Source organism: Diabrotica virgifera, chromosome 5 (genome assembly GCF_917563875.1).
Source record: "Diabrotica virgifera virgifera chromosome 5, PGI_DIABVI_V3a".
Taxonomy (NCBI): Eukaryota; Metazoa; Arthropoda; class Insecta; order Coleoptera; family Chrysomelidae; genus Diabrotica; species Diabrotica virgifera.
This window is the reverse complement of record NC_065447.1, coordinates 159767868-159794213: the sequence shown is the minus strand read 5'-3', so window position 1 is coordinate 159794213 and position 26346 is coordinate 159767868. Positions and strand designations below refer to the sequence as shown.

At 33.4% G+C, this 26346-nt stretch overlaps 1 protein-coding gene across 1 annotated transcript; it reads left to right on the top strand.

The window, feature by feature from the left end:
* Positions 1-7188: 7188 nt before the first annotated feature.
* LOC126885189 (aspartate aminotransferase, mitochondrial-like) lies at positions 7189-25941 on the top strand. The gene is made up of 4 exons (XM_050651625.1): positions 7189-7450; positions 19127-19459; positions 22426-22730; positions 25385-25941. Exons 1-4 carry the CDS (start codon positions 7263-7265, stop codon positions 25840-25842), a joined length of 1284 nt encoding a protein of 427 aa, XP_050507582.1. The 5' UTR covers positions 7189-7262; the 3' UTR covers positions 25843-25941.
* The last annotated feature ends 405 nt before the right edge of the window (positions 25942-26346 follow it).

The following is a 26346-nucleotide window of genomic DNA, read 5'->3' as shown; positions in this document are numbered from 1 at the left end:
GACGATATAGAACATGTGAATAGATTCACGTACCTAGGAATGGATCAGGTTGCAAGCAGTGAAGAAGAACCGGAAATAAATAGAAGGCTTGTGCTGGCAAATAAAGCATATTTCGCGATGGGCCACATATTCAAATCGCGAGACGTACACCGGAAAACAAAACTCCGGGTATATAAAACAATAATCAGGCCCATAGTAAGTTATGGCTGCGAAACATGGGTGGTGACACAGAAATCTGCCAATGCATTAGATGTGTTTGAAAGAAAAGTATTACGTAGGATACTGGGCCCAATAAGGGAAAATAACAACTGGCGAATTAGGTATAATAGAGAAATATACGAGCAATATAGCGAACCAACTCTAGCACAACACACTAAACTACAGAGATTACGGTGGGCAGGGCACGTGGTCCGCATGCATGAGAATAGAATCCCCAGAAAATTGCTGAATGCAAGAATGCAGGGAAGAAGACCGGTTGGAAGACCTAAAAAGAGATGGGAAGAAGAAGTCGATGAGGATGCCAGGAACTTCCTGGGAACGCGTTCATGGAAAAGAACAGCGGTAAATCGAAATGATTGGAGAAGCTTATTGAAGGAGGCCAAGGCTCGATTTGGGCTGTAGTGCCATTGGATGGATGGAAAGGTACAAGGGAACAAATCCTGAACCTGAGACAACTCATTGAAAAGTCTAGAGAATTTCAAGTACCTATGATTATATGCATCGTTGACTATCAAAAGGAATTTGGTTGTGTAATCTGGATAAATCTGTGGTCAATTTTAATAGAAATGGGCGTACGAATGTACCTGGTGACACTTATTAAAAATCTGTACCAGTCCAATATAGCGAGAGTACGACAAGATCAGAAGTTCTCAAACCAATTCAAGACCAAGAGAGGTGTTAGAGAAGGATGCGTGTTGTCACCTGACTTATTTAACATTTATGGTGAACATGGCATGAGGATGGTTTTAGAAGGATGGGCCGGTGGAGTAACAGTAGCTGGTAGGAATATCTCCAATTTAAGATTTGCTGATGACACTACACTTATAGCAGCAAATGAGCAAGAAATGTTTGATCTCCTGCGAAGAGTTGAGTACGAAAGCAATAAAGTTGGTCTGAAAATCAATAAAGCTAAGACAAAAATAATGGTGGTCGACAGATTCGACACTATTCAACTGATGTTACAGGAATACCAGATAGTAAACGCCTTTGTCTATCTCGGGTCTAGTATAACTAATGATGGTAACTGTGAAGCAGAAGTTCGGAGACGTATTGGTATGGCAAAAAATGCGATGAGTCGCCTAACTAAAGTTTGGAAAGACAGATCTATCTCTCAAAATATCAAGATGAAACTGGTGAATGCCCTTGTATTCTCAATATTTCTATACGGAGCACAGACTTGGATTCTTCGTGCATGCGAGCGCCAAAAAATTGATGCCTTTGAGATGTGGTGCTGGAGAAGAATGCTGCGTATACCTTGGACAGCTCATAGGACAAACGTTGTCATTCTAATCCAACTCAAGATTAAAAAAAGGCTGTCCACAATATGTCTGCAACGAATACTGCAATTCTTTGGTCACGTGGTTCGCAGAGGTGACGACCGTTTGGAGAGATTAATTGTTTCTGGAATCGTTCCGGGGAGAAGATCAAGAGGACGATCACCAACTAGATGGTCCAGCCAAATAAAGAATTCAGCTGGAAACTCGTTCTGGGAAGCTCTTAGAGCCGCTGAAGATAGAGGCCAATAGAGAAACATTGTTAGGGATATTGGAAGAAATCACGATCCTCAGTAGGTAGTGGGGAAACGACGAGAGAGAGAGAGTCATAGCTATCCTTAAAAGGGGGCCGTAGGGGTTGAAATCAATTTTTCAAGCACATTTTGTTTAAAGTATGGTAGAATTATTTTACTTTTAAATTAAATAGGCATACTCAGTACAATTCATAGGCTATTCAAGAAAAGGAAAGATATTGAAAAAAGGCAACGGTGGCAAATTTTTAAAGACAACTCAAAAAACAATGAATTTCGCGGTGGACATCAGAACTCATTTCAAAAATATTTTATTAGCTTATTAGTTTCTTGAGGTAACGTTGTCGAGGTTTTTAGTTTTATCGAGTTTTGACTTTTTGATATGTATCACTCAGAAGCCAAAACAACGAATTTTTTATGCAAAAAAAGGTGAAAATCAACATAGTTATTATTGTTAAACAAAAAATGAGCATAAAACAAAACATATCTTGTCAGAGTTACCTCAAGGAATATCTAAAGAAAATATAATATAGAAAATTTCAGGTGGGTTCGTCAAGTAGTTTTTGAGTTACAATGTCTACAGCCTTTGAAAAAAGCAGTTTTGAGAAAAACGCGAAGGTATTGTCAAATTTATTTTCAATTTCTTCTTGTCTGTCAAATCGTAAAGTGATGCACACCAGAATATGTTTTTGAATCGCGGAGTAATTTAGAAAAAAAAATGAGAACAGCTGTTGACCGTTTCTCACTACGCTCATGCGCGCTGGCGCGAACTTGCTGTAAAGCGAGTCGAAGGTAGGGAGATAGGGAGATAGTGTTCTGTATCCCTACCTTCTAAATTATTTCCTATATATAGTGCGAAACAAAGCTGCTGTGGTAACTACATATTATATTAAAAAGGGGTTCAAGGCAGGTTTTGTTTATATTCGATTCAGAGTTGGACTACCATCTCCATATAGCAACTATTTCAGCATCCTTATGCATCATCAGTGAAGATTATGCAGTCACAACTCTGAAGGGAATATAAACATTCTGCCTCTTTTAAGGCAAAACATCGCGATGCAATGAACCCACCCTTTGAGAGGCAAATCAGCGACATCTCTCGTATTACGAGGAAAACAACGAAAAGCCCCAGATACAAAGTTTACTACTTTTTAAACAATTAGAATAATTGAAATAAAAATATAATAAACAATATTTTAAATCTAAGACTTTTCGTTAATAAACTGCTTTCTGGCTGCATCCCATATCTCCGGATTTTACAATATATAATCACGTAGAGACGACGAAAATAGGAGAAAGCAAATAGAGGACACTTAGGCCACGCATTTACCTTCTCTTCGTCTAGGAAAAGGACCGAAAGACAGTTTCTAAATACTCAAAAACTGAGTAAAATGAAAAAGATTAAAAAGGGTTCAAGGCAGGTTTTGTTTATATTCGATTCAGAGTTGGACTACCATCTCCATATAGCAACTATTTCAGCATCCTTATGCATCATCAGTGAAGATTATGCAGTCACAACTCTGAAGGGAATATAAACATTCTGCCTCTTTTAAGGCAAAACATCGCGATGCAATGAACCCACCTTTTGAGACGCAAATCAGCGACATCTCTCGTATTACGAGGAAAACAACGAAAAGCCCCAGATACAAAGTTTACTACTTTTTAAACAATTAGAATAATTGAAATAAAAATATAATAAACAATATTTTAAATCTAAGACTTTTCGTTTATAAACTGCTTTCTGGCTGCATCCCATATCTCCGGATTTTACAATATATAATCACGTAGAGACGACGAAAATAGGAGAAAGCAAATAGAGGACACTTAGGCCACGCATTTACCTTCTCTTCGTCTAGGAAAAGGACCGAAAGACAGTTTCTAAATACTCAAAAACTACATATTATATGTTTTTTATTTTGCAACAGCGCTTTCCTGCTAAACTTGAAAGTAGCGAAAAAATAATAAATGCGCAAAAATTTGTTGAATTTGTTTACCGTCAAGTTTGTACCAGTGGGATATGATGTCATTAAATCTATGACGTGAGTTTAATGTAATGTAACGTAAAATTATAGGTTTCTATCGATAGTTTCTTACTTCTACTAGTTTAATCTCTTTTTATTACACAACGTATTATGTTCTCCATCGGTTCTTAGTGCACTTACCACCGTATATCGTATTATATGATAACGTAAGGTCAATTAAGTTAAACAGTTAAGGGAAACGGAGCAAAATGCAAAATTTTGACGCATGTCAAAATTTTCAATGTGTTTTAAATGTATTCATTCTTTTCGAATCCTGAGAAAACTCATAAGTATTTTTGAAAAATTTAAATGCAGAATGAAAGACCCTTTGTCCGGAGAATGAAGTGCCGAAAGTCCCTTAAAATAAATAAAAAGTTTCTTTTGAATAACGTAATTGCAATTAAAAGTCACACTAAATTGTCTCTTTTTTTTTCAACCCTGTAACTTATTAAAATAAACATTATAGAAGTTTTCAGGGACTTTCAGCCCTCGGTAATAATGCAGTCTTTCATTCTGCGTTTAAATTTTTCAAAAATATTTATCAGTTTTCTTAGGATTCGGAAAAAATTAATACATATAAAACACATTGAAAATTTGGACATGCGTCAAAATCTTGCATTTTACTCAGTTTCCCACGGTTCTTAGACATTACTACGGTTGCCTAGATCGACTAACCAATGAACATTAAGGGTGCGATTACGTCACGAGAGTGTACTGTCATTTGAATTGTAATATGATTTTTTTCGAATCCTGAGAAAACCAAGTATTTTAGAAAAAATTAAACGCAGGATGAAAGATTACATTATTACCGAGGACGGAAAGCACCTTAGAAAAACAAGCAGTTTCTATTGAATGCAATATTTGAAGTTAAATATCACACTTCTCTTTTATTTTCAGCCCTGTAACTTATTAAAATAAACATTATAGAAGTTTTCAGGGACTTTCGGCCCTCGGTAATAATGTAGTCTTTCATTCTGAGTTTAAATTTTTCAAAAATATTTATTAGTTTTCTCAGGATTCGAGAAAAATGAATACAATAGGGCTTTTCATCGATTGTCATTTGTTTCGAGCTTCTGTCATGTGTCACATAATATTAATATATCTACGTCATACGTCTTTGGTTTGTATCATTGGCAATACCAATAACGTATGACGTAGATATATTAATATTATGTGACACATGACAGAAGCTCGAAACAAATGACTGTGAATGAAAAGCCCTATTAAAACACATTGAGAATTTTGACATGCGTCAAAATTTTGCATTAACTCAATGTAAAATTCTAAACTGTTGAACTCCAGCTTCCCTAATTATTTTACATCAAAAGACATTAGAAACTATTTGTAGAGGATTGAAATCTGTATTGAAAACAACTGTTAAAATTGGTCTACGTAATTAAACATATGCCAAAATTTTGTAAAAATGTAATACATTTTAGTTTTCAGCCCAAACTTAGGCCACACACAATGCAATAATGTTCACATTTTTTAACTGTCAATATTTTTATTTTATCATCTATTGTTTAAAAACAATACAGTTGATAAGATACCCTCCGTTGCCACGGTTATTAGACTTTATTACGGTTGTCTTGTCCGACGGTGGTGGGGAGACTTATATTTTTGACTTTACGTCACAAGAGTTTACATTCATACATTCCCATATTTTTAAATGATTTTCGATCATTGAATATGTGTTATTGTGTATATATGTGTATTATTTGTGTTATTATGAAATAATAAGACAAATAGTACACATTTTATCTTATACCGGGTGGTGAATCGTAAAAAGGGCCATAGGAAACTCAATGTAAAATTCTAAATTGTTGAATTCCTGCTTCCCTAATTATTTTACATCAAAAGTCATGAGAGAATAATTGTAGAGAATTAACATCTGTATTAAAATCAAAAGTTAAAATTGTTCTACGATTTAAATGCATTCCAAAATTTTGAAAAATGTGATACATTTGCCACAATAGGTATGCGTGTAAAAGTAAGGCCACACGTTACTATTTAACTGACAGTGCTCACACCATTGACTGAATAAAAAATCTTTATTATTAATCCTTTCTCCGCAACTGAGGGTATCTTATCAACTGTATTGTTTTTAAACAATAGATGATAAAATAAAAATATTGACATTTCAATAATGTGAACATTATTGCATTGTGTGTGGCCTAAGTTTGGGCTGAAAACTAAAATGTATTAATTTTTACAAAATTTTGGAATATGTTTAATTACATAGACCAATTTTAACAGTTATTTCCAATACAGATTTCAATCCTCTACAAATAGTCTCTAATGTCTTTTGATGTAAAATAATTATTAGGGAAGTTGGAATTTAACAGTTCAGAATTTTACATTGAGTTAATGCAAAATTTTGACGCATGTCAAAATTCTCTCGTGTTTTAATCAAAGATCTTCTTGACATATCTCTGGTTTTAATTGTATTCATTTTTTTCGAATCCTGAGAAAACTAATAAATATTTTTGAAAAATTTAAACTCAGAATGAAAGACTACATTATTACCGAGGGCTGAAAGACCCTGAAAACTTCTATAATGTTTATTTTAATAAGTAACAGGGCTGAAAATAAAAGAGAAGTGTGATATTTAATTTCAAATATTTCATCCAATAGAATCTGCTTATTTATTCTAAGGGGCTTTCCGCCCTCGGTAATGATGTAATCTTGCATCCTGCGTTTAAATTTTTCTAAAATACTTGGTTTTCTCAGGATTCGAAAAAAATCATATTACGATTCAAATAACAGTAAACTCTCGTGACGTAATCTCACCCTTAATGTTCATTGGTTAGTCGATTTAGGCAACCGTAGTAATGTCTAAGAACCGTGCTCCGTTGCGGAGAAAGTATTAATAATAAAGATTTTTTATTCAGTCAATGGTGTGAGCACTGTCAGTTAAATAGTATTAACGTGTGGCCTAACTTTTACACGCATACCTATTGTGGCAAATGTATCATATTTTTCAAAATTTTGGAATGCATTTAAATCGTAGAACAATTTTAACTTTTGATTTTAATACCGATTTTAATTCTCTACAAGTATTCTCTCATGACTTTTGATGTGAAATAATTAGGGAAGCAGGAATTCAACAATTTAGAATTTTACATTGAGTTTAATATGGCCCTTTTTACGATTCACCACCCGGTATAAGATAAAATGTGTACTATTTGTCTTATTATTTCATAATAACACAAATAATACACATATATACACAACAACACACATTCAATGATCGAAAATCATTTAAAAATATGGGAATGTGAACTCTTGTGACGTAAAGTCAAAAATATAAGTCTCCCCACCACCGTCGGTCAAGACAACCGTAATAAAGTCTAATAACCGTGTCAGTTTCCCTTAAATTTCCTCAAATTCAGCAACTGACATGTATTTGTCAAAAACGTCAAATTCGTTTTTGACAAATACATGTAATTTAAATACATGTAATTTATGAAAAATGATTTTGCATAAATTATAGTAAAATGTCTAACGTGAAAAATTTTGGTGGTGCAAAATTGTTAGTACGAAAATGTTTCAAATCACAATACCGAAATACTGCTTGGTTTGCAAAAGTTCCGAAAGCTCCTCCTGATCCAATTTTTGGTCTTCTAGAAGCCTATAAACGTGACACTTCGAAACAAAAAGTAAATCTATCAGTAGGAGCGTACAGGTTAGTAATTGTAGTTGAAAGGGGTTGAGCAATTCAATAATAACGAGGGTATGCAAATTTTGAACAAACATATTACAGTAGAGCGTCGATTATCCGAACGTCGATCAACCGAACGTCGATCAACCGAACGACCGGTTATCCGAACTCCCGACTCCCGCGCCCCGCACTCGAGTACTGAGCGAGCGTTAGTAATTAACGCTTAAAATATTCTCAATTTTCTTCAATTGTGTATCCAAAAATATGTTGTTGCAAAGACTGCACTTTTTTGTTTAATTGCTATTTGTCATTATCAAGGTGTAAACAAATATACAGTTATATAAATATGGTTTTTATTCACTTGTGGATAAATATGTATGACAATCTCAATATAGTTCGATTATCCGAACAAATCGGTTTTCCGAACGCCCATGTCCCCCAATTAGTTCGGATAATCGACGCTCTACTGTATTATATTCATCCATTTTTGTCTTACAAAAAAACAAAAACCCATAATATTCAGAACAGCAAATCCTACAAGTTTTTACTCCTTGAGATTTTTTTGGTATTACTAATGTCTATTATTAATCTACCTGTCCTAAAGCCTCTTTGTTTCTCTCTTATGGATGGTTCTCTTCACATATAATAATAATAATAAAATGGCTAAATACCCCAGGTGGGGTTGAGCCGCTAAAAAGCTATGTAGTTCCATCTTTTTTGGGGGATCATTCCCAGTCTGCTACTCGATACTATTGATTTTGCTTCTCCATTTATTTCTATCCCCTGTCTTTCCCTACCAGTCTCTAATTCCTGCCCTATGTAAATCTTCCTTTACTTCCTGTAACTATTTTATTCTAGGTCTTTCGCGTCTTCTTCTTACTCAGGGTTCCGATTGTAAAATTGAGTGTATAGTTGTTGCGCTACCTGCTGTCCATAATATATGCCCCAACCATCTAACTCTGTGCTGTTAAATTTTTTCAATTATGTCACCATCTTTCAGCTCTTGTCTTTTCTTATTTCGTTATTGTTAGTCCCAATCCCGTATCCTGTTTCAGACAATCCAGACAATCTAACAGGTCCCTATAGCTCTCATCACTTACCTCTCCAATATTCTAAAGTCCTTCTCCTCTCTTTTTGTCATATAAGGTTTTTTAACATTTTTAGTATAGTCGACTAAGTGTATTAGTTACGATAATACAGTTGAGTCCGGGAATTTTTACCCGTGCCTCATCATTTAAAGCATACGAAATAAGTCGATGATAAGTCGGAAATTGAAATTTACTAAACACAACAGCAAGTGACAGTATGACTTGCTGTTGCGTTTAGTAAATTTCAATTTCCGACTTATCATCGACTTATTTTGTATGCTTTAAATTTTAAATGATGACGCACGGGTAGGTAAAGATTCCCGGACTCAACTGTACGTTTGTAGTTATTTGGCTCTTGTTTACTCTCAGTCTTATGTATACATGTCATCCATCCGTCATTCTATATCTGCGGTACCGGTTCTCCATTTAAAACTTCTTAAATAATATTTTTATTATTTTTGCTATTTTTTCAGTACAATTTTTTAGTAGTTCTGCGGTAACTCCTTCCTGCCCTGGGGCTCTGCCATTTTTTAATAAAGTTATTGTTTATTTGGTCTGTTCTATGTGTATATGGGTTGTCTGTCCTGTGACCTCGATTATGTTGTGTGATGCGATACTGTATTCTGGTCACAGGGCTTGTCACAGTTTCTTCTCTGTTGTTTGTTCTTAAATTATTTGTAAATCTCCAGGTTTCTTTAGATTTTAATTCTCCGTACATTTCTGAAATTTGTCTTCTCATTTTTGATTTTTGGAGTTTATTAGTTCAGTTTTGAATTTGGTATGTGATTGCACTTTTTATTCTCGCTTTCTTTGTTATTTATGCCTGGTTGCACCAACAGCTCTTAAGCTTAAGACGTGATTTAAGCTCAGCTTACGAAACATACGCGTTGCACCATTGTGTCTTAGATCAATTTTTAGCTTGTGGATTGCCATGTGGATTGCTTAAGAATCGATATAAGCTGAGCTGGGCTAAGCTGAAGCTTCTTTTATGTAATTATATATGTTTATTTACAATCTACATCATTAAGTAAATTTGTTCCATGCTTTTGGGCATGAAGAAGAGACTTCCAATGATGTCTCATCTTATTCTATTTATGTTTAAGTTTTAAAATAGTTTCTATCAGGCCAGGTTCTATCTAGTCTCCTTGTGGCAGAGCCATTATGGAATAATTCCCTTACTAACTCATTTTCATGATGAATGGTACGCTCATTTTGTGACTCCGTGGCTCGATGGATTTTCTTCTCTGATGAAAGGTATATTTAAGTCTTTGTGAAGTGTTTGTTTACTTACGTACCATGGTGCATTCACTATTGATCTTAGAACTTTAGACTGAAATCTTTGGATGATATTCAGTGATGTTGTCTTTGCACAGCCCCAGAGGTGTAGTCCGTAGTACCAAATAGGTTTGAGTATTGCTTTGTACAGAATAATTTTGTTTTGGATGTTGAGTTTTGATCTGCGCCCAAGGAGCCAATACATTTGCGGGAATTTCAAGTCTAGCTGTCTTCTTTGGTCTGGATATGTCTCTTCCAAGTAAGACGTTAATCAAGATGGAGGCCAAGGTATTTAGCGTCTGTTACTGTTGGTATTCGTACATTTTCCATTCTTACAGGTGGGCATGTGTTGTGGCGGTTGGTAAACGTTTTTTGAGATGATTTTGTTTTGTTTATTTTGTTCGCCATTTTGTGTACCATTCACTGAGTATGTCCAGATGGTGTTGCAGGTCTTGTGAGGCTTGTATGGGATTTTCATTTACAGCTAGTTTTGCTACGTCATCAGAAAAGGAAGCGATCGTAGTATTATGAGACTCTGGTATATCGGCTGTGTAGAGTGAGAAAAGCAGCGGCCCGAGAACACTACCTTGCGGAACTCCGGAGTTAATAGGAGAGAGGCTAGATTGTTGGCCTTTGAATTTTACAGAAAAATATCTATTTGATAAGTAGGATTTGATTAGGAGGAAATAGTTACTAGATAGTGCTAATTTTACTTTGTAAAGTAGACCTCTGTGCCAAACTTTGTCGAACACTTGTGAGATATCTAGGAATACAGCGCTGCAGTACCTATTTCCTTTTTTCGAGTGTTTTTGATATTTCGTTTACTATTCGATGAACTTGTTGTGTAGTAGAATGATTTTCCCGAAAACCATACTGAGGTTCTGGTAGTAATGTTAGGAATTCATGATCTTCGTATATTCTTTGTAGCAGGCAATCTTTCAAAAATTTTGCTAACGATTTGGAGTAGGCTGATGGGTCGATAAGATGTTACTTCATTGGGCGCTTTGCCTGGCTTAAGGATCATTATGATTTCTGCAAATTTCCATATTTTTGGAAAGTATAATAAGCTTACCATGCGATTAAATATTACATTAAAATATTACTTAGGATTTGTTTGTGCAACCACGCGTTAGCCATTTATGGTAAACTTCTAGCTAATCATTCCACCAGTAATTTCTATCTTCTCGCATTTTCGTTGTGATATCTAACGTTTCTTGTGCCGCTTTGTGTATTCCATTGGATGGTTAAATAGAAGGACAAAAATAAATAAGACTAAGAACTGGTATGATTAGTAGGGGAAGTCTAGGGAGGCACTGAGAGATGCGAAAATGTGGGAGCAAAGGTTAAAATGGATAGGATATGTTCACCACTGAAACAATAATCACTCAATGACAGTGAAAAAAGAAGACCAAAGACAACTTGGTGCGAAGCTATATTAAGCAGGCCATATATGTATATAACTTAAGATAGAAAGTCATGGTGAAAGTTAAATAAAAAATCCGTCCCTGCGTAGGGATCAAACCCAAGACAAGAATGATGATAAAGTTTTATTTATAACTATTTGCAATTTTCAAATTTAGGTCATTGGTGGTAATATACATTACACTTTTTTTATATATTTTTTTATTTCTGCTCTTGGTTTCTAACTTTAGCCACGTCATTTATATTATACTAATGCTAATGCCTAGCTGAAAATTGATCTAAGACTCAAGGCTTCAACGCGTATGTTTAGTAAGCTGAACTTTAAGGCACGTATGCCCGATTTCATCAACGATACCTAAATATTTAAGAATTACCTAAGTGGGTTTAGGTATTTCCTAACTCTAAAACGGATTTCACCATACGATACACTCAACGAAAAAGGTACGTAATATCAATAAAAATGTTAATTCAGACAACAAACGCAATATTTTAAATTTGTCCAATTCTTGGTTTTATTGGAACAACAAAGCGATGTTCATCAATTCATTATGTTCGTTAGTTGAGCCAATGTATTACGTTTATCGAATGGATGAACATTCATTATGTATACCATAATATCACTTTATTGATATTACGAACTCTGTTCATTGACTCAACGAACACTATTCATTAGAGCTTCACGATATTCAATAAAAATATCGATATTGTATTGATATTTGATATCGTATCGAAAACCAATACGATACCGATACAATACATATCTTAGCAATATTAATGTCGATACGATATTTATTATCTGAAATCAATACAATACTCTTGTATTGTCGATACGCTTGCCTCGATATTATTGAAAATATCGACATCGAGAAAAAAACGCTACAGTTGTTTGATTATATTTTGTGGAATAGGTATTTAGTAGATCATAATTATTTACATAAAAGTATTAAGTGATCTGCAACCCAAGCATCAGCTGTTATAATATTTTACACTTTAGTGCCTGAACTTGAAACTCTTGAGAGTGAGTAAATAATGACTGTTATGATTACACTGTTTATCAAGTGGAATTTGTGGCGATAATATGGAAGTGGGGACTTCTATTTTTTCAAAAGTAGTTTTTAAACAATTAGTCCTGTCGCCAGTGGGGGTACAACGGCCTCCTTAATTCAGATGGACTTTCCCAAGTTTTTTTTATGTATTTTGGCCCGTAGAACACGAATTTTTGGGTAATAGTCGATCCGGATGTCGATAAGTTTGTTATAAACAAAGAACTTGAAGAATCACATAACAGCGATTTTTCGCCAAACAAAACATTTTTTTGTATTTTTTGGATTCTAAGCAAAAGATATTTTTACAAGTTTTTTCGTAGGATGCATAGTTTTCGACATAAACGCGGTTGAACTTTCAAAAAGTCGAAAAATTGCAATTTTTGAACCCTAATAACTTTTGATTGAAAAATAAAGTAGCAATTCTGCTTACCGCATTTGAAAGTTCAAGTCAAATTCTATCGGTTTTGATTACTTTCATTGCTAAAAATTAATTTTTTTATTGTTAAACAAAGCTATCAACACATAGTGATTGAATGATATTTTCAATGCATTTCTCATTTGAAATCGAACGAGTAGGCGCGCATACAGACAATTTCTACCTAGATTACGTACATTAAAGCGCATGCATGGAGCACGGGAAACATTACCTGTTTATGGCTTTGTTTAACAAATAAAAACTTAATTTTTAGCAATGCAAATAATCAAAACCAATAGAATTGGACTTGAACTTTCAAATGCAGTATGCAGAATTGCTATTTTATTTTTTAATCAAAAGTTATTCGGGCTCAAAAATTGCACTTTTTCGATTTTTTGAAAGTTCAACCGCGTTTATCTCGAAAATTATGCATCCCACGAAAAAACTTGTAGGACCATTTTTTGCTGAGAATCACCCAAACAATACAAAAATAAGTTTTGTTTTGCGAAAAATCGCTGTTATATAATTCCTCAAGTTCTTGGTTTATAACAATCTAATCGACATCCGGATCAACTGTTGCCCAAAAAATTCGTGTCCTACGGGTCAAAATACATAAAAAACTTGGGTAAGGCCATCTGAATTAAGGAGGCCGTTGTACCCCCCTGGCGACAGGACTAAATACAGAATTAGTAAGTTTTAGTCGACTTTCAAAGAAGCATTCAGCCATATTCAATTTTTATAAGAATCTATACGTTATAAGAAATCTATTTATGTTCAAATTATTTTTAATATAGTATATTGCTAAAAATTATTTATATAGCTAAATGTTTTAATTTTAGTATACAGGAGCACATTGTATTCTCAAATGGAGCACATTGTATTTTCGCATTTTAATGAAATGCTATTTTATGATAGTTCATTAGTTCCTATTTCTATTTATGATACTTCATTATTTGTGAGTTATTGTTGCCCAACATTAATTGCTACAACAATTACGTAAAATTTTATTTAAGCTAAGGGTGCTAAAAGGGTTGAAAAATCAATTACAATCATAAATTATACTTACGCCATAATGCTTAAATCTGCATTTTTCCCTTTTAAAAAGGGTGGATTTCACCCCTAAAATACGGCACCATATAATTTTTGTTTCTTGAGGTATCCTCTAACTACTCACCAATTTTCATGAGAATCAATGGGGGTTCAACGAAATCGGAGGTGAAAACTTCGATGACTGCACTTTCAGAAATATAAAAAATAATTTTAAAGCAAGGGTGAATTTCACCCCTACAATGCAAAGAACACAAACCGGCACTATGTCACCTTTGTTCCTTAAGGTATCCTCTAACCACTCACCAATTTTCAAAAGAATCTATTGAGGGTCAATGAAATCAGAAGTAATAGCTCAAATCCTCCTTCAGTGACTGCACTGTGTATATTTTAAGAGCTTTGTTTAATAAAGATAGTGATAAGTGAATAAAGAATAGTTTTTTTTATTAATTTAATGTCTTTTTAATTATGTCAAGGATTATTATATTTAATAATCCTTTTTATGTCGATATTTTATCGAGTACTGTATCGATATCGTATCGAGATCAACAGCAATACGATATTTTTATAAGAAAGTATTGCCGATATCGATACTCGACACGATACTTCATAGGCATAACCAATACAATACTCAATACTTAAAAAATATCGATATTGTATCGTATCGTGAAGCTCTACTATTCATTGAAACAACAACGTCGTTAATTGACCGACGAAGACTATTCGTTGTGTCAATAACAGTGTTATTTCTCCTAACGTATTTCGTTTATTTCTACAATTATTCCCGTTCATTCTCACAATAAATACGGTTATTCCTACAAGCAATTCTATTGATTCTTACAATCAGTTTCGTTCATTTCTACTATGAACGTATTTTATATTAATAATTACTGAATGCATTAGCCCAATGTATGATATTGATTAATAATAATTTTTTAAATTCCCCTTTTTTGTCCTAAACCTAATGGACTTTACACTGTGTGATTTCTCATAATATGAGAAATCATATTATGATTTCATTTATACAGTGCGCTGGAATAAGTGTTACACTCCTCCCCCCCTCTTAATAACTTATTTATTTTAGCACATAAGTAAAACGTTCGGACAGGTCGATTTTTAAAATAATCAAAGTATATTATAACATCAATGTTTCGAACTTTACACGATTCCTCTTCAGGTGACAGGCATAACTTTATTTTTTTAATGGGAAAGTACATCATGTGACAGCTTATTTAAAAGCGTTTGATATAGTGATTCCAAAAATGTAATCACTATAATCCTTTTTGAGAGCGCAGGTGCAAAATTTCGATCGAATTATTTTTAAACGCATTATTTTTTTTTGGAATCCTGAGAAAACTAATAAGTGTTTTTGAAAACTTTAAACGCAGAATAAAAGATGACAATTATCGAGGTCTGAAAGTCCCGTAGAATGAACAAAAAGTTTCTTTTGAATAGTATATTTGAAATTAAAAATCATACTAAATTTTCTCTTTTTCGCCCCCGTGACTTAATAAAATATTAATTATAGAAGTTCTCAGGGACTTCAGACCCTTGATAATACTGTAATATTTTATTATGCGTTTAAATTTTCAAAAATACTAATTAGTTTTCTCAGGATTCGAAAAAAATTTAAAAAGAATTCGACCGAAATTTCACGATAATAGACACACGAAAACTTTCTTCTACTACGGACTACACTTGAAAACGAAATGAAATTATTATTCGGCATTTCGGCAGAGGTAACAGCATTGTTTAACAAAGAATTCATTTTTAAACAATGGTAACACAGAGAAGCTAGGGGTGTCACGATAAGGAAAAGCCGTTACATTTCAAATGGTCAAGCAAAATAGTGATTGCCTCAACAACTACGTTTATTGTCACCATGAACGCCATTGATTGTGGTTATTAAACGCAGTAGTAGATTGATGAATTCATTCGTTGTCACAACAATCAGTTTACATCTATACAGTAATCATATATTACTCTATATTAACAACATTTGTACATTGTTTTAATGAAATCTGTACGTTGTCACGATAAACCAAGGTAATTGATTGTCATCTACGAAATCAAGAAAGTGAGTTGCTGCCAGAATTAACATTATTTATTAAATATACGAAACTAAGTTATTGGCTGAATAAATTGAGTGTTATTGATTAATGTACTCTAGTTATTTTCACAATTATTATTCAATCATTGTGACAATAACCAAATACATTCGTCAATGTCTAAAAGTTCGTTGAAACAAAAAATTAAATTGTTGTTACAACGAAATACTATTCAATAATCACTGTTAATCAATATTACGAACTAAATTTTTTTGAGTGTAAGAATTGCCTAAACCGCTTAAGCATTACCTTACGGTAGGATGCGGTTTTCGATCTCCCTAAACTTTAGGTATTACTTATTGTACTGTTGACAGTCAGGTTATATTTTTACAATTTTGACTAATGTACTTTGTATTTGAAAATATTTGACTTGTGACGTTTGTCAATAATTTGCTTCTTACCTTAATTTTTCTGTTATTCTTTAATATTAGGTATATTAGTTGTAATTTTGTATTTCCTTTTATATTATTAATATAGGTAATATGTGTTGGAAAATATAGAAAATCCTTTGGGAGTTTTTGTACAGGTCTATTGACAAAATTATGTAGTCTACCTACTACCTAACAAACTAGTTTTGTGTTTCAAAAGCCCTTTCATGATATTAAAAGTGTGTCATTAAAAATTAATAATAAAAGAAGCGATTTTCAACATATTTATTTTAAAATTATTTCATTAATGACAATTCAACTAACTTTAATTTTTCGGCATTGTGAAATTTACAGCTTTTTTCTTTTCCTCAATTTTACTGTACATATACAAATAACATACAAAACTTAACAAACCTAATTCACAAATAACTAACTACTAAATAAAATATCTATAACAGTACAAAACTGAAACCAACTTGGCAAACAAACAATAATGACAAATAATCGAAAAAGTAAGGTAATGTCATCTTATTCTTCTTTTTATTTATCAAAAATAGTTCAAACGTACCCGAATTAATATTTAGGAAAGAATTTCCTAGATAAGCAGTATCAAGGAAACTTGATAGGACCATCTCTGAGATCACAAGGACTACCACAAGGATCGCCATTAAGCCCTCTTCTATTTAATCTATATATGCAATATATTTATAATATTATCCCAGATAGTGTCCAACTACTGTCATATGCAGATGGCCTTGTTATATTGTACAAAACCCAAAATCCTTCATTTGATAGTATCGCACTTAATTTAATATTATCAGACATTAATGAATGGTGCATTGAACACAATTTCAAAATATCAGTTAGTAAGAGTGAGGCAATTTGTTTTTCAAAAAACAAATATATCATGAATTTACCACCCTTAAACATAAACCAACAACGGATACCATATAAAAAAGAGGTCAAGTACCTGGGTGTCATCTTCACAGAAAAGCTTAATTGGAAGAACCATATAGAAAACATAACAGGTAAAGCTCAGAAAGGTATTAATATAATGAGGTCATTCAGCAGAGTTTTGTGGGGAGCAGATCCAGCAATACTTCTCCTAGCCTATTATGGTTTAGTTAGATCTCATTTAGACTTTGGAAGCACAATAATTGGACAATCACATCAACCAACAATCAATCAATTAAATAAAATACAATTTCAAGCGTTGAGAGTGGTCCTTGGATGTATGAAATCGACTCCTACCAATGTACTATTAGCAGAAACAAGTGAAATGTCACTCGAATACAGAAGACAATGGTTAGCTACTAAATTTATTAGTAAAAATTACTGTTATATTAATCACCCTTTAATGGAATTATTGGAATACATCCATAAAATTAGTATACATAAACCAGTTAGTGGGAGAAACAAAGAAAAATCATATTTATCTGAAGCCGTATAAAATATTGAGCCATATAGAGACTCAATTCACAGATATGATAAATTACCATGTTATGAATTTGAATATGAGATGCAACATCAACCAATTCCAGTAATCAATTTAAATATTTCTAAAAATAACATATATAATAATAATAATATTATTTTCAAAGCGGAAACGAATCATTTAATAAACAAGTACCAGTTTGTATTTACTGATGCATCTAAAAACAAAACGATCATGTGGGGTTTGGAGTATACATGCCAAATTTAAATTACTCATATTCTTCAAAATTAAATATATGTAATGCAGAAATTGGTGCAATAAATAAGGGAATAATTGTGTTCGTACAAAAAAATATTTCAAAAGGTATTCTCTTTAGTGATTCTATGAGTGCAATAGATAAGTTGAAACAAATTGGATTAAGTGCTAAAACAGATAATGTCACATTATTAACCATAAGATTAATAGTGGAATCCAACAACAGTGGCAATAAATTAAAATTATCTTGGATCCCAGGACATAGCGGCATTGAGGAAAATGAATATGTTGATAAACTAGCAAAAATTGGAAGTAGTCTCAAAATCCCTGCTAATATAAAAATAAATTATAATGACATACTCCCAAAATTTAAAGTCAGAATCAAACAATTTCTGGAAGAACTCCATTCAATTAAAAGGGAAATGGTATGGAGAAACACAAAAATCATTCCCGGATACACCATGGTTTAAAAAGTTTCCATATATTGATAGAAGACACTTAACGAACATAATAAGAATGAGAACAGGACATGGTATATTTGGAACTCATTTACATCGAATCAACATTAAAACACATCCATACTGTGAGTGTGGAGAGGAAGAAGATCTAGACCACATTTTTCTTCATTGTCCAATTAATAAAGTAAATTTATGGGATATACATAAAGAGCTACAAGCTGAAGGAGCAGCTGACACTTCTAACATCAAAGTCATATTACAAAATATTAACAAAAAACAAATAGAAGTTTTAAATAAATTTTTAAGCATCAACAAGATGAACATATAAATAAAAGAAGAACTAAAAGAAGCTAACCCAAAGTTATGACTTTTCACATTGCTGTCTAAACTCCTTTGTTGTGTTATAGTTATTGTGTTATCTGTGTTTTACTGGCATTCACCAATACCATTAAATTCATAGAAACAGTATTGCATATTGCCATGTGCAAGACCAAATGCAATGCTAAGAAATGTGCTGGCAAATGCACTAGTATGCACGCCAAAAGTGAAGAAAGAAGAAGAAGATAAGCAGTTCTTTTAGTTGTGAAACGCTATTGTTCTTAACTATTGACTTAGGAAGTTCCTATCGATAAGAATTACTTAATAAGGCAACTGTTGAGGTATCGTTGGTGAAATCGGGCATTAATCTTAAGATAGGTTGGTGTAACTAGACATTACTTACCTAGATAATAATTGATTACTTTTCATTTTAACTTAGTGTTATAATTTTTTATATTTGTGCAGAGACGATGCAGGAAAACCCTTCGTTTTACAAAGCGTTCGCAAGGCCGAATTAAAAATTATGTGTAAAGATATGGATAAGGAATATGCAGGCATGATAGGGGATCAAGTATTTGGAAGAAAAGCCTTTGATTTTGCAATGGGAGAATGTAATGAATTCTCAGAATCTGGTCGAGTTGTTTTCTGTCAATCGCTTTCCGGATCAGGAGCAGTTTGTGTAGTAGGTGGATTTTTGTCTAAGTTCTTTTCAAAAAGGGTAGTTTATGTATGTGATCCCACCTGGCCCAATCATCATGGCATTCTTCGATATGCTGGACTATGTACGAAAACATACAGGTAAATATACATATAATATTAATTTGGCAACTTTATCATGGCCACTCTAATTTCCATAATAGCTTTTTGTTGTTTTTAATTGCAACCTATTATTTTTAAACAATAATCAGAATATTTTTATTAAACGCTTTTATTTATAATAAATGCTAAAAATATAACGTAAAACCAAAATTAGCCATTCACCACCCATGGTCAGTATCTAAAAAAAATGAGCTTTATTTTGGAGATTTATAACGTCGATATTAAAAGAAACAACTTTTTTTCTATAATACGTTTTGATCTAAAACTTTTCAGAAAACTTCTTTGTAGGTATTCTGTGTTTTAACATAAAGTGATTAAAAAGCTAAGTTTCAAATTTTGTCACTTAACTGTTGCGATTAAACTTTGCAATTCAGAAATCTCCACCTTTAACTTTAAAAAATTCATAACTTTTATTGGAATAAGATACGAAGCAAGCTTCTTCCGAAACAGGTCCCATTATCTTCAGAAAGGTGAGTAATATAGTGTAAAAATTTCATAAAAAATTATAAAAATGGAACAGGGTTTTAGCGAGTTAAACACACAAAAAATAAAATTCAAAATGAACCTCATTTTCGTTTCCAGCATCATCAAAAACATAAAGTAAGACCAAAATTTGCCATTCACTACACCGTGGTCAGTATCTGGAGAAATAAGCGTTTTTTTTTGTTGTGCCGCTCGTCTATGTTATCCGCCATTTGCGAATTGTTGGTACTGTCTCTTGCAAATGTAGTAGACCTGGATCCCGCGTACCAAAAACAGTAATAAGCTGAAAATGTGTTAATATCTTAACGGTGTGTAGTTGGAAGTTTTAATTGTGGAACGTGTCATCCTGACAAGTTTATTATTGTGAAAACTAGCAGGTTTTTTTTTAAGTTTATTCAATAGCAAAGTACCCCGCACAAACCTTATGGAAATTAGGTCCCAGTAGATTTCGTTCATACTTTGGGAAAATACCCTTTAAAGCATCCTGATTAAAAGTTCTCATGGGCACATCTCAATCGTATGAAGGATTTTCAAGATATAAAGGTCCAAACTCGGAAAATTATAAGATTTACTGGGTATTCCAATTCCCTGAGTTACTGGTTATCTGGCAACATGTAGAAGTTTGGATCAAGGAAAAGTACTTGTAGTCTAGGATTTTTCCTAGCTATCCAATGGCGACCTTTACTTTGATCTTTACCTTCAACGGACGTCATCATCTAGAGTTTCGAGGGTTTTCGGCATTAAATTGATATAAACAGATTACTCATGGGTTTTTGGGATCGCTAAATACGAATATGCTATCATAATTGACCTCCGGAGGACGTGGTGGCCAGGGCCACTGCAAGGGACGTTATCTTCTAGAGTTTCGATGGTATTCGGCATTTAATTGATGCAAATGAATTACTGGAGGGTTTTTGAGGTCGTTAAACACGAATATGCCACCAGAACCGACTCCCGGAGCACCTGGTTTCCAAGGTCAATGAAAGGGGCTCCTGGAGTTTCAAGGGTCTTTGGTACTACATTAATGCAAATGGATTAGTTATAGGTTTTTGGGGTTGCAGAACACATATACGTGATCAGCACAACCACAGGAGCATCTGGTGCCTAAGACAGGTTACCTTCTGGAGTTTCAGAAGAATCAAATGGAGGAATCAAATGGATTACTCTTCGGTTTTAACTCCAGAAGATAGCCGGTCTTGGGCACCAGGTGCTCCTGTGTTTGTGCTGATCACGTATTCGTGTTCAGCAGCCTCAAAAACCTATAACTAATCCGTTTACATTAATGTAGTACCAAAGACCCTCGAAATTTCAGGAGCGCCTTTCATTTACCTTGGAAACCAGGTGTTCCGGGAGTAGGTTCAGGGCCCAGAGCACGCCAAATAGAATTCTATTTTAGTGACGTCAGCAAAATAGAATTCTATTTGGCGTGCTCTGGGCCCTGGTGGCATATTTGAGTTTAGCTACCTCAAAAAACCCTCTAGTAATTCATTTGCATCAATTAAATGCCGACAACCATCGAAACTCCAGAAGATGACGTCCCTTGCAGTGGCCCTGGCCACCACGTTCTCCGGAGGTCAATTCTGATGGCATATTCGTGTTTAGCGATCCCAAAAACCCATGAGTAATATGTGTATATCAATTTAATGCCGAAAACTCTCGAAACTCTAGAAGATGACGTCCGTTGAAGGTTAAGGTCAACGTAAAGGTCGCCATTAGCTAGACAGGAAAAAATCCTAGACTACTAGTACTTTTCCTTGATCCAAACTTCTACATGTTGCCAGATAACCAGTAACTCAGGGAATTGGAATACCCAGTAAATCTTATAATTTTCCGAGTTTGTGCCTCTATATCTTGAAAATCATTCATACGATTGAGTCGTGCCCATGAGAACTTTTTATCAGGATGCTTCAAAGAGTATTTTCCCAAAGTATGAACGAAATCCACTGGGACCTAATTTCCATAAGGTTTGTGCAGGGTACTTTTACATAATATATGAAAAAATGTTTGTCCGACAAATATATTGGGCATTTTAATAAGTCCGACACGTAGAACATGTCTGATGACAAGAATTATATTGGTGGTAATGTCGTAAATAGCAGTCTGATCTCTGCATGAGAGCTTAATGGAAGGGTAACAAATCAATTGGAAGTTCTGTCCGACAAAATAAATGGGGCGTTTTCGTAGTCTGACGTTCTAAACCTGTAACCTGTTCCACAATTAAAACTTCCCCTGTTCCCGTACCGTAAATCAAAGTTTGTCCGACTAGACACCGTTAAGCTATTTAATTAACAAATTTTCAGTTTGCTATTAATAAACTTTTTTTGGTACGCTGGATCCAGGCCTATAGCTTTGATAAGATAATACTAGCCGAGCTTCAGTGATTACTCATTGAAACCATCTTAAATGTGTATTCGAAAGATGATAACTCTTGCATAATAAACATAAACAATGTTTATTAATAGGTACTACAACTCTAAAACATTAGCCCTGGACTTCGAATGTTTGAAGGAAGATTTGCACAAAATACCCAGTGGATCCATAGTGTTGTTTCACGCCTCAGCCCACAACCCCACAGGAATTGATCCTACACCCCAGCAATGGGATGAAATTGTTCGTATTTGTAAAGAGAAGCAATTTTACATCGTTGTTGATTTTGCGTATCAAGGTTTTGGTTCAGGAGATCCCGAGAAGGATGCATACGCTGTACGTCAGTTTGCTAAAGCTGGGATGGGTATGGCCATATGTCAAAGTTTCGCCAAAAATATGGGTAAAATTTATATATTTTATTTTCATTAATATAGTCCATTTACTTACGGTTTTTGCTCCGTAAAGACCCCTTGGATAAACGAGAAATCTAGCATACACGTGGCTAACAGGTCAACTCAAAAAAAGTGATATCACCCCTTCTCGGGGGTGAAAAAACATACTTTCAAAATAAGTCCGGAAGTGCATAAATTGATGAATTCTAAGCAACTTTTGTTTTATGGATTTTTTTCAATTCAATAGGTACTTTTCGAGTTATTTGTGAGTGAATAACTATTTTTCAACAAAAAATCCACGTTTTTAGGCGATTTTTTTCAAATAACTCAAAAATTAAGTATGTTATCGGAAAAAATATTCTTGGAAGATATATAGCGTATAAAAAAGTAAAAAAATGGTGTATGTATTAAGTCTGTAGGCCAAGTAGAAGCAGATATGTAGCTAATGAAGAGTAGGTTCTTGTTCGACAAATTATAAGTCGAATATTTCAACGTGAAATAATCAAAAAATAAAGCACTTTTCGCAAAAAACTCTTTCACAACTTTTTTAAAGTGTTTAAAAAAGGTTTATTTTTGTTCTTTAATAAAGCTTCAATATAGCATCAAAAGTAAGCAACTTACGCTCAAAATAAAGTTATTCCCTTTTTTTGTTAAACAAAATCGGGAAATTCACTCCCTAATAGCATGTCAAATGAAATTACCGTTTCACAGGTTTACTTTACTTATATATATATAGTATATTGTTTATATGATTGTAGGTTTCATCGGTTTAAAGTGCTTATTTTTGAAAGGGCTTAAACGACTCACTAATCACGAGTGTATGCAAATTTTGAACAGACATATCTTAACCAATTTCTGTCCTACAAAAAAAAATCCAAAATGTTCAGAAAAGCAAAACCTACATTTTTTACTCTTTGAGATTTATGGTATCACTAATAATTTTAAGTTATTTTGAAAAAGGCATTTTTTTCAAAATTAGGCAAAAAATACTTTGAAACCATTTTTTTTTAATAAGCGTTTTGAACCGATGTAACTAACAGATCGTATAAATAATACATACATGTGACTTGTTAAGCGGTAATGAATAATTTCATTTGGGATACTAATTAGGGGGTGATTTTCACGATTAAAAAAAAAAGAGATTAATTTTATTTTGAGCGTAACTTTATTACTTTTGATGCTAGAAACATTTTTAAAAACAAAAATTAAGCTTGTTTTAATGTAAACATTATTAAAACGTTGTGATGAGCTTTTACCCGAACAATGCTTAATTTTTCAGTTATTTCACGATGAAATATTTGATTTGGAATTTGACGAATAAGCACCTACTTTTCATTAGCTATAACTCTGCTTCTACGAGGTCTACAGACATCACAAATACATCATTTTTTTCCACTTTTTTATAAGCAATATTTTTGCTAAGAATATGTTTTTCACTCGCAAATAACTCGAAAAGTATTGAATTAGTGAAAAAGTTCTATAAAACAAATGTTGCTTAGAATTCGTCAGTTTATCCATTTCCGTACTTATTTTGAACGAATGTTTTTTCACCTTCGAGAAGGGATGGTAGATACTCATCCCCAGAGCAACAGCACACATCGGCACACCAAAAAAAAATCACTTTTGCTATTTGCATGCCTTTCATGTCAATCCAAGGGGTTCTTTAAAATTCGGAGTTTATAGCAAACAAACTCACAGCAATATTTTCCGTGAGTGAGTGGACTAATATCAAATCATTAATATCGTTTAAATAGCTATTTGTTTACGATACTGTATTTATGATATTAATGCATTCTCTAGGTCTATGAAACAGAAAAAGGCTGGCTTGCTATTCTAATGCTGGCTATTCTAATGATTTCTCCGCTATTTGCCTTATCACAAAAACTGCATCGTTACATGATCTTCCACTTCTAAATCCTTGTTGTTCATCCGATATATTTATGAACGCCATTATTTTCTCCATCAGTATTTTTGTGTGTGAGTTTCAGTATAATAGTGATCAGTAAATTTATCCCTCTATAGTTACTGGGGTCTGCCCTGTCACCTTAATTAAATAACGCTGTCATTTGAGTGGTTCTCCATTCTTCTGGAATTCTTCCTGTATTTATTATTTTACTTATAAGGATATTCAGTTCTATGTGAAGTCTATCTCCTCCGTATTTTAAGAGTTCATTAGCTATTCCATCTTTTCCAGGAGCTTTTCGATTTTTCATCTTTTTTAAGGCGTTCTTTATATCTTCCTCTTTAATTTCTGTTTTCTCATCAGATTCTAATCCTGGTGTTTCCAATTCTTTGTGATTAGCTGTTTGATACAGGTTTTTTAAGTAAGTTGTTCACATATTTGTATCAATATGTTTTACTTCTATCAATTCCTTCATCTCTGCTCTTTGACCACTTATCATTTACCACATTTTCTTTTGCATCCCATAAAAGTCGTGCTACATCTCTTTTGAAAATGCTTATAAATGTTTATACCCTTTACATTACATATCTTTGTTTTTAAATAATTCAAAACTTACCAAAGCGCTATTTAAAAAAAAAGTAAATTGTTCATTTCTGATGCATTACCTGAATCTTTTGAAAAACTGAAGTAATTCCTTGTTATCGTTTTTATTCATAAGTTTTAGGTTCTACTTATAAAATCATTAATCAAACATTTCAGGAATTTATGGAGAACGAACTGGTCTGGCCTCTTTCATCTGTGACTCTCCAGACGAAGCAAAGCGAGTGGAGTCCCAAGTAAAACTAATAGCCAGATCTATATACTCAAATCCACCAATTAATGGTGCTCGAATAGCCCTAGAAATTTTATCTGATAAAGAACTCAAAAAATTATGGCTATCAGAACTCAAAGGGATGGCAGAGAGAATCAAGTGGACCAGAAAAACTTTAAAAGAGGGTTTAATCAAAGCTGGATCAAAATTGAATTGGGATCATCTAACCAACCAGATAGGTATGTTTTCGTATACCGGTATAAAAGCTCCCGCTGTAGAAAAACTAATAAAGAACTATCACATATATATGATGAAAAATGGAAGAATATCCATGCCAGGCCTTAACTCTAAAAATATCGGTTATGTCTGTGAGTCTTTCCATAAAGCCACTTCTGACAAAAAGTAAATGTTACTGTGATAGACGTTTTTGTGCTGATAAAAAAGACGAATATATTATACATACATATATTTTTGTATTAAAAATAAAATTTTTGCTACTTTTCAATGTGTGTATCACTGGATTACCATAATATGTCTATTTCTTCTTTGTAAAGGTGGGTCCTAATATGAACATTGAACATGTTACTCCGTACAGACAGAACAAGCATTTCGCGTAAATGATCAATGTGTTTTGAAGCATGATTTTATCGCCAGCATCGTCATCTTCCCAATCACTTTTAACTTTATTCTCATACCTTTGAAGCAGGAATGATGTTATTGTGGCAACTGGTGCATTTTCTTGGTTCATTTCCTGACCAAGAAAAAGAAGAATACAACGAAGAAAATATGGCTGATGCGTCATATTTTCAAGGCGAGAAAGCAATATGTTATTAAGAGGAAACAGCAGCGATCAACAGGTAGCAAAAAGGCGTTCCAAGATTGCGGCTGTAATTTTGAATATTTTTTCGAG

Excerpts from the sequence above, each read along its gene's own strand:
- LOC126885189 (XM_050651625.1), top strand. The coding sequence starts at position 7,263 with ATGTCTAACGTGAAAAATTTTGGTGGTGCAAAATTGTTAGTACGAAAA. Across the intron at positions 7,451-19,126 it reads CTATCAGTAGGAGCGTACAG|AGACGATGCAGGAAAACCCT; the intron begins GTTAGTAATTGT and ends ATATTTGTGCAG. Across the intron at positions 22,731-25,384 it reads AAGTTTCGCCAAAAATATGG|GAATTTATGGAGAACGAACT; the intron begins GTAAAATTTATA and ends CAAACATTTCAG.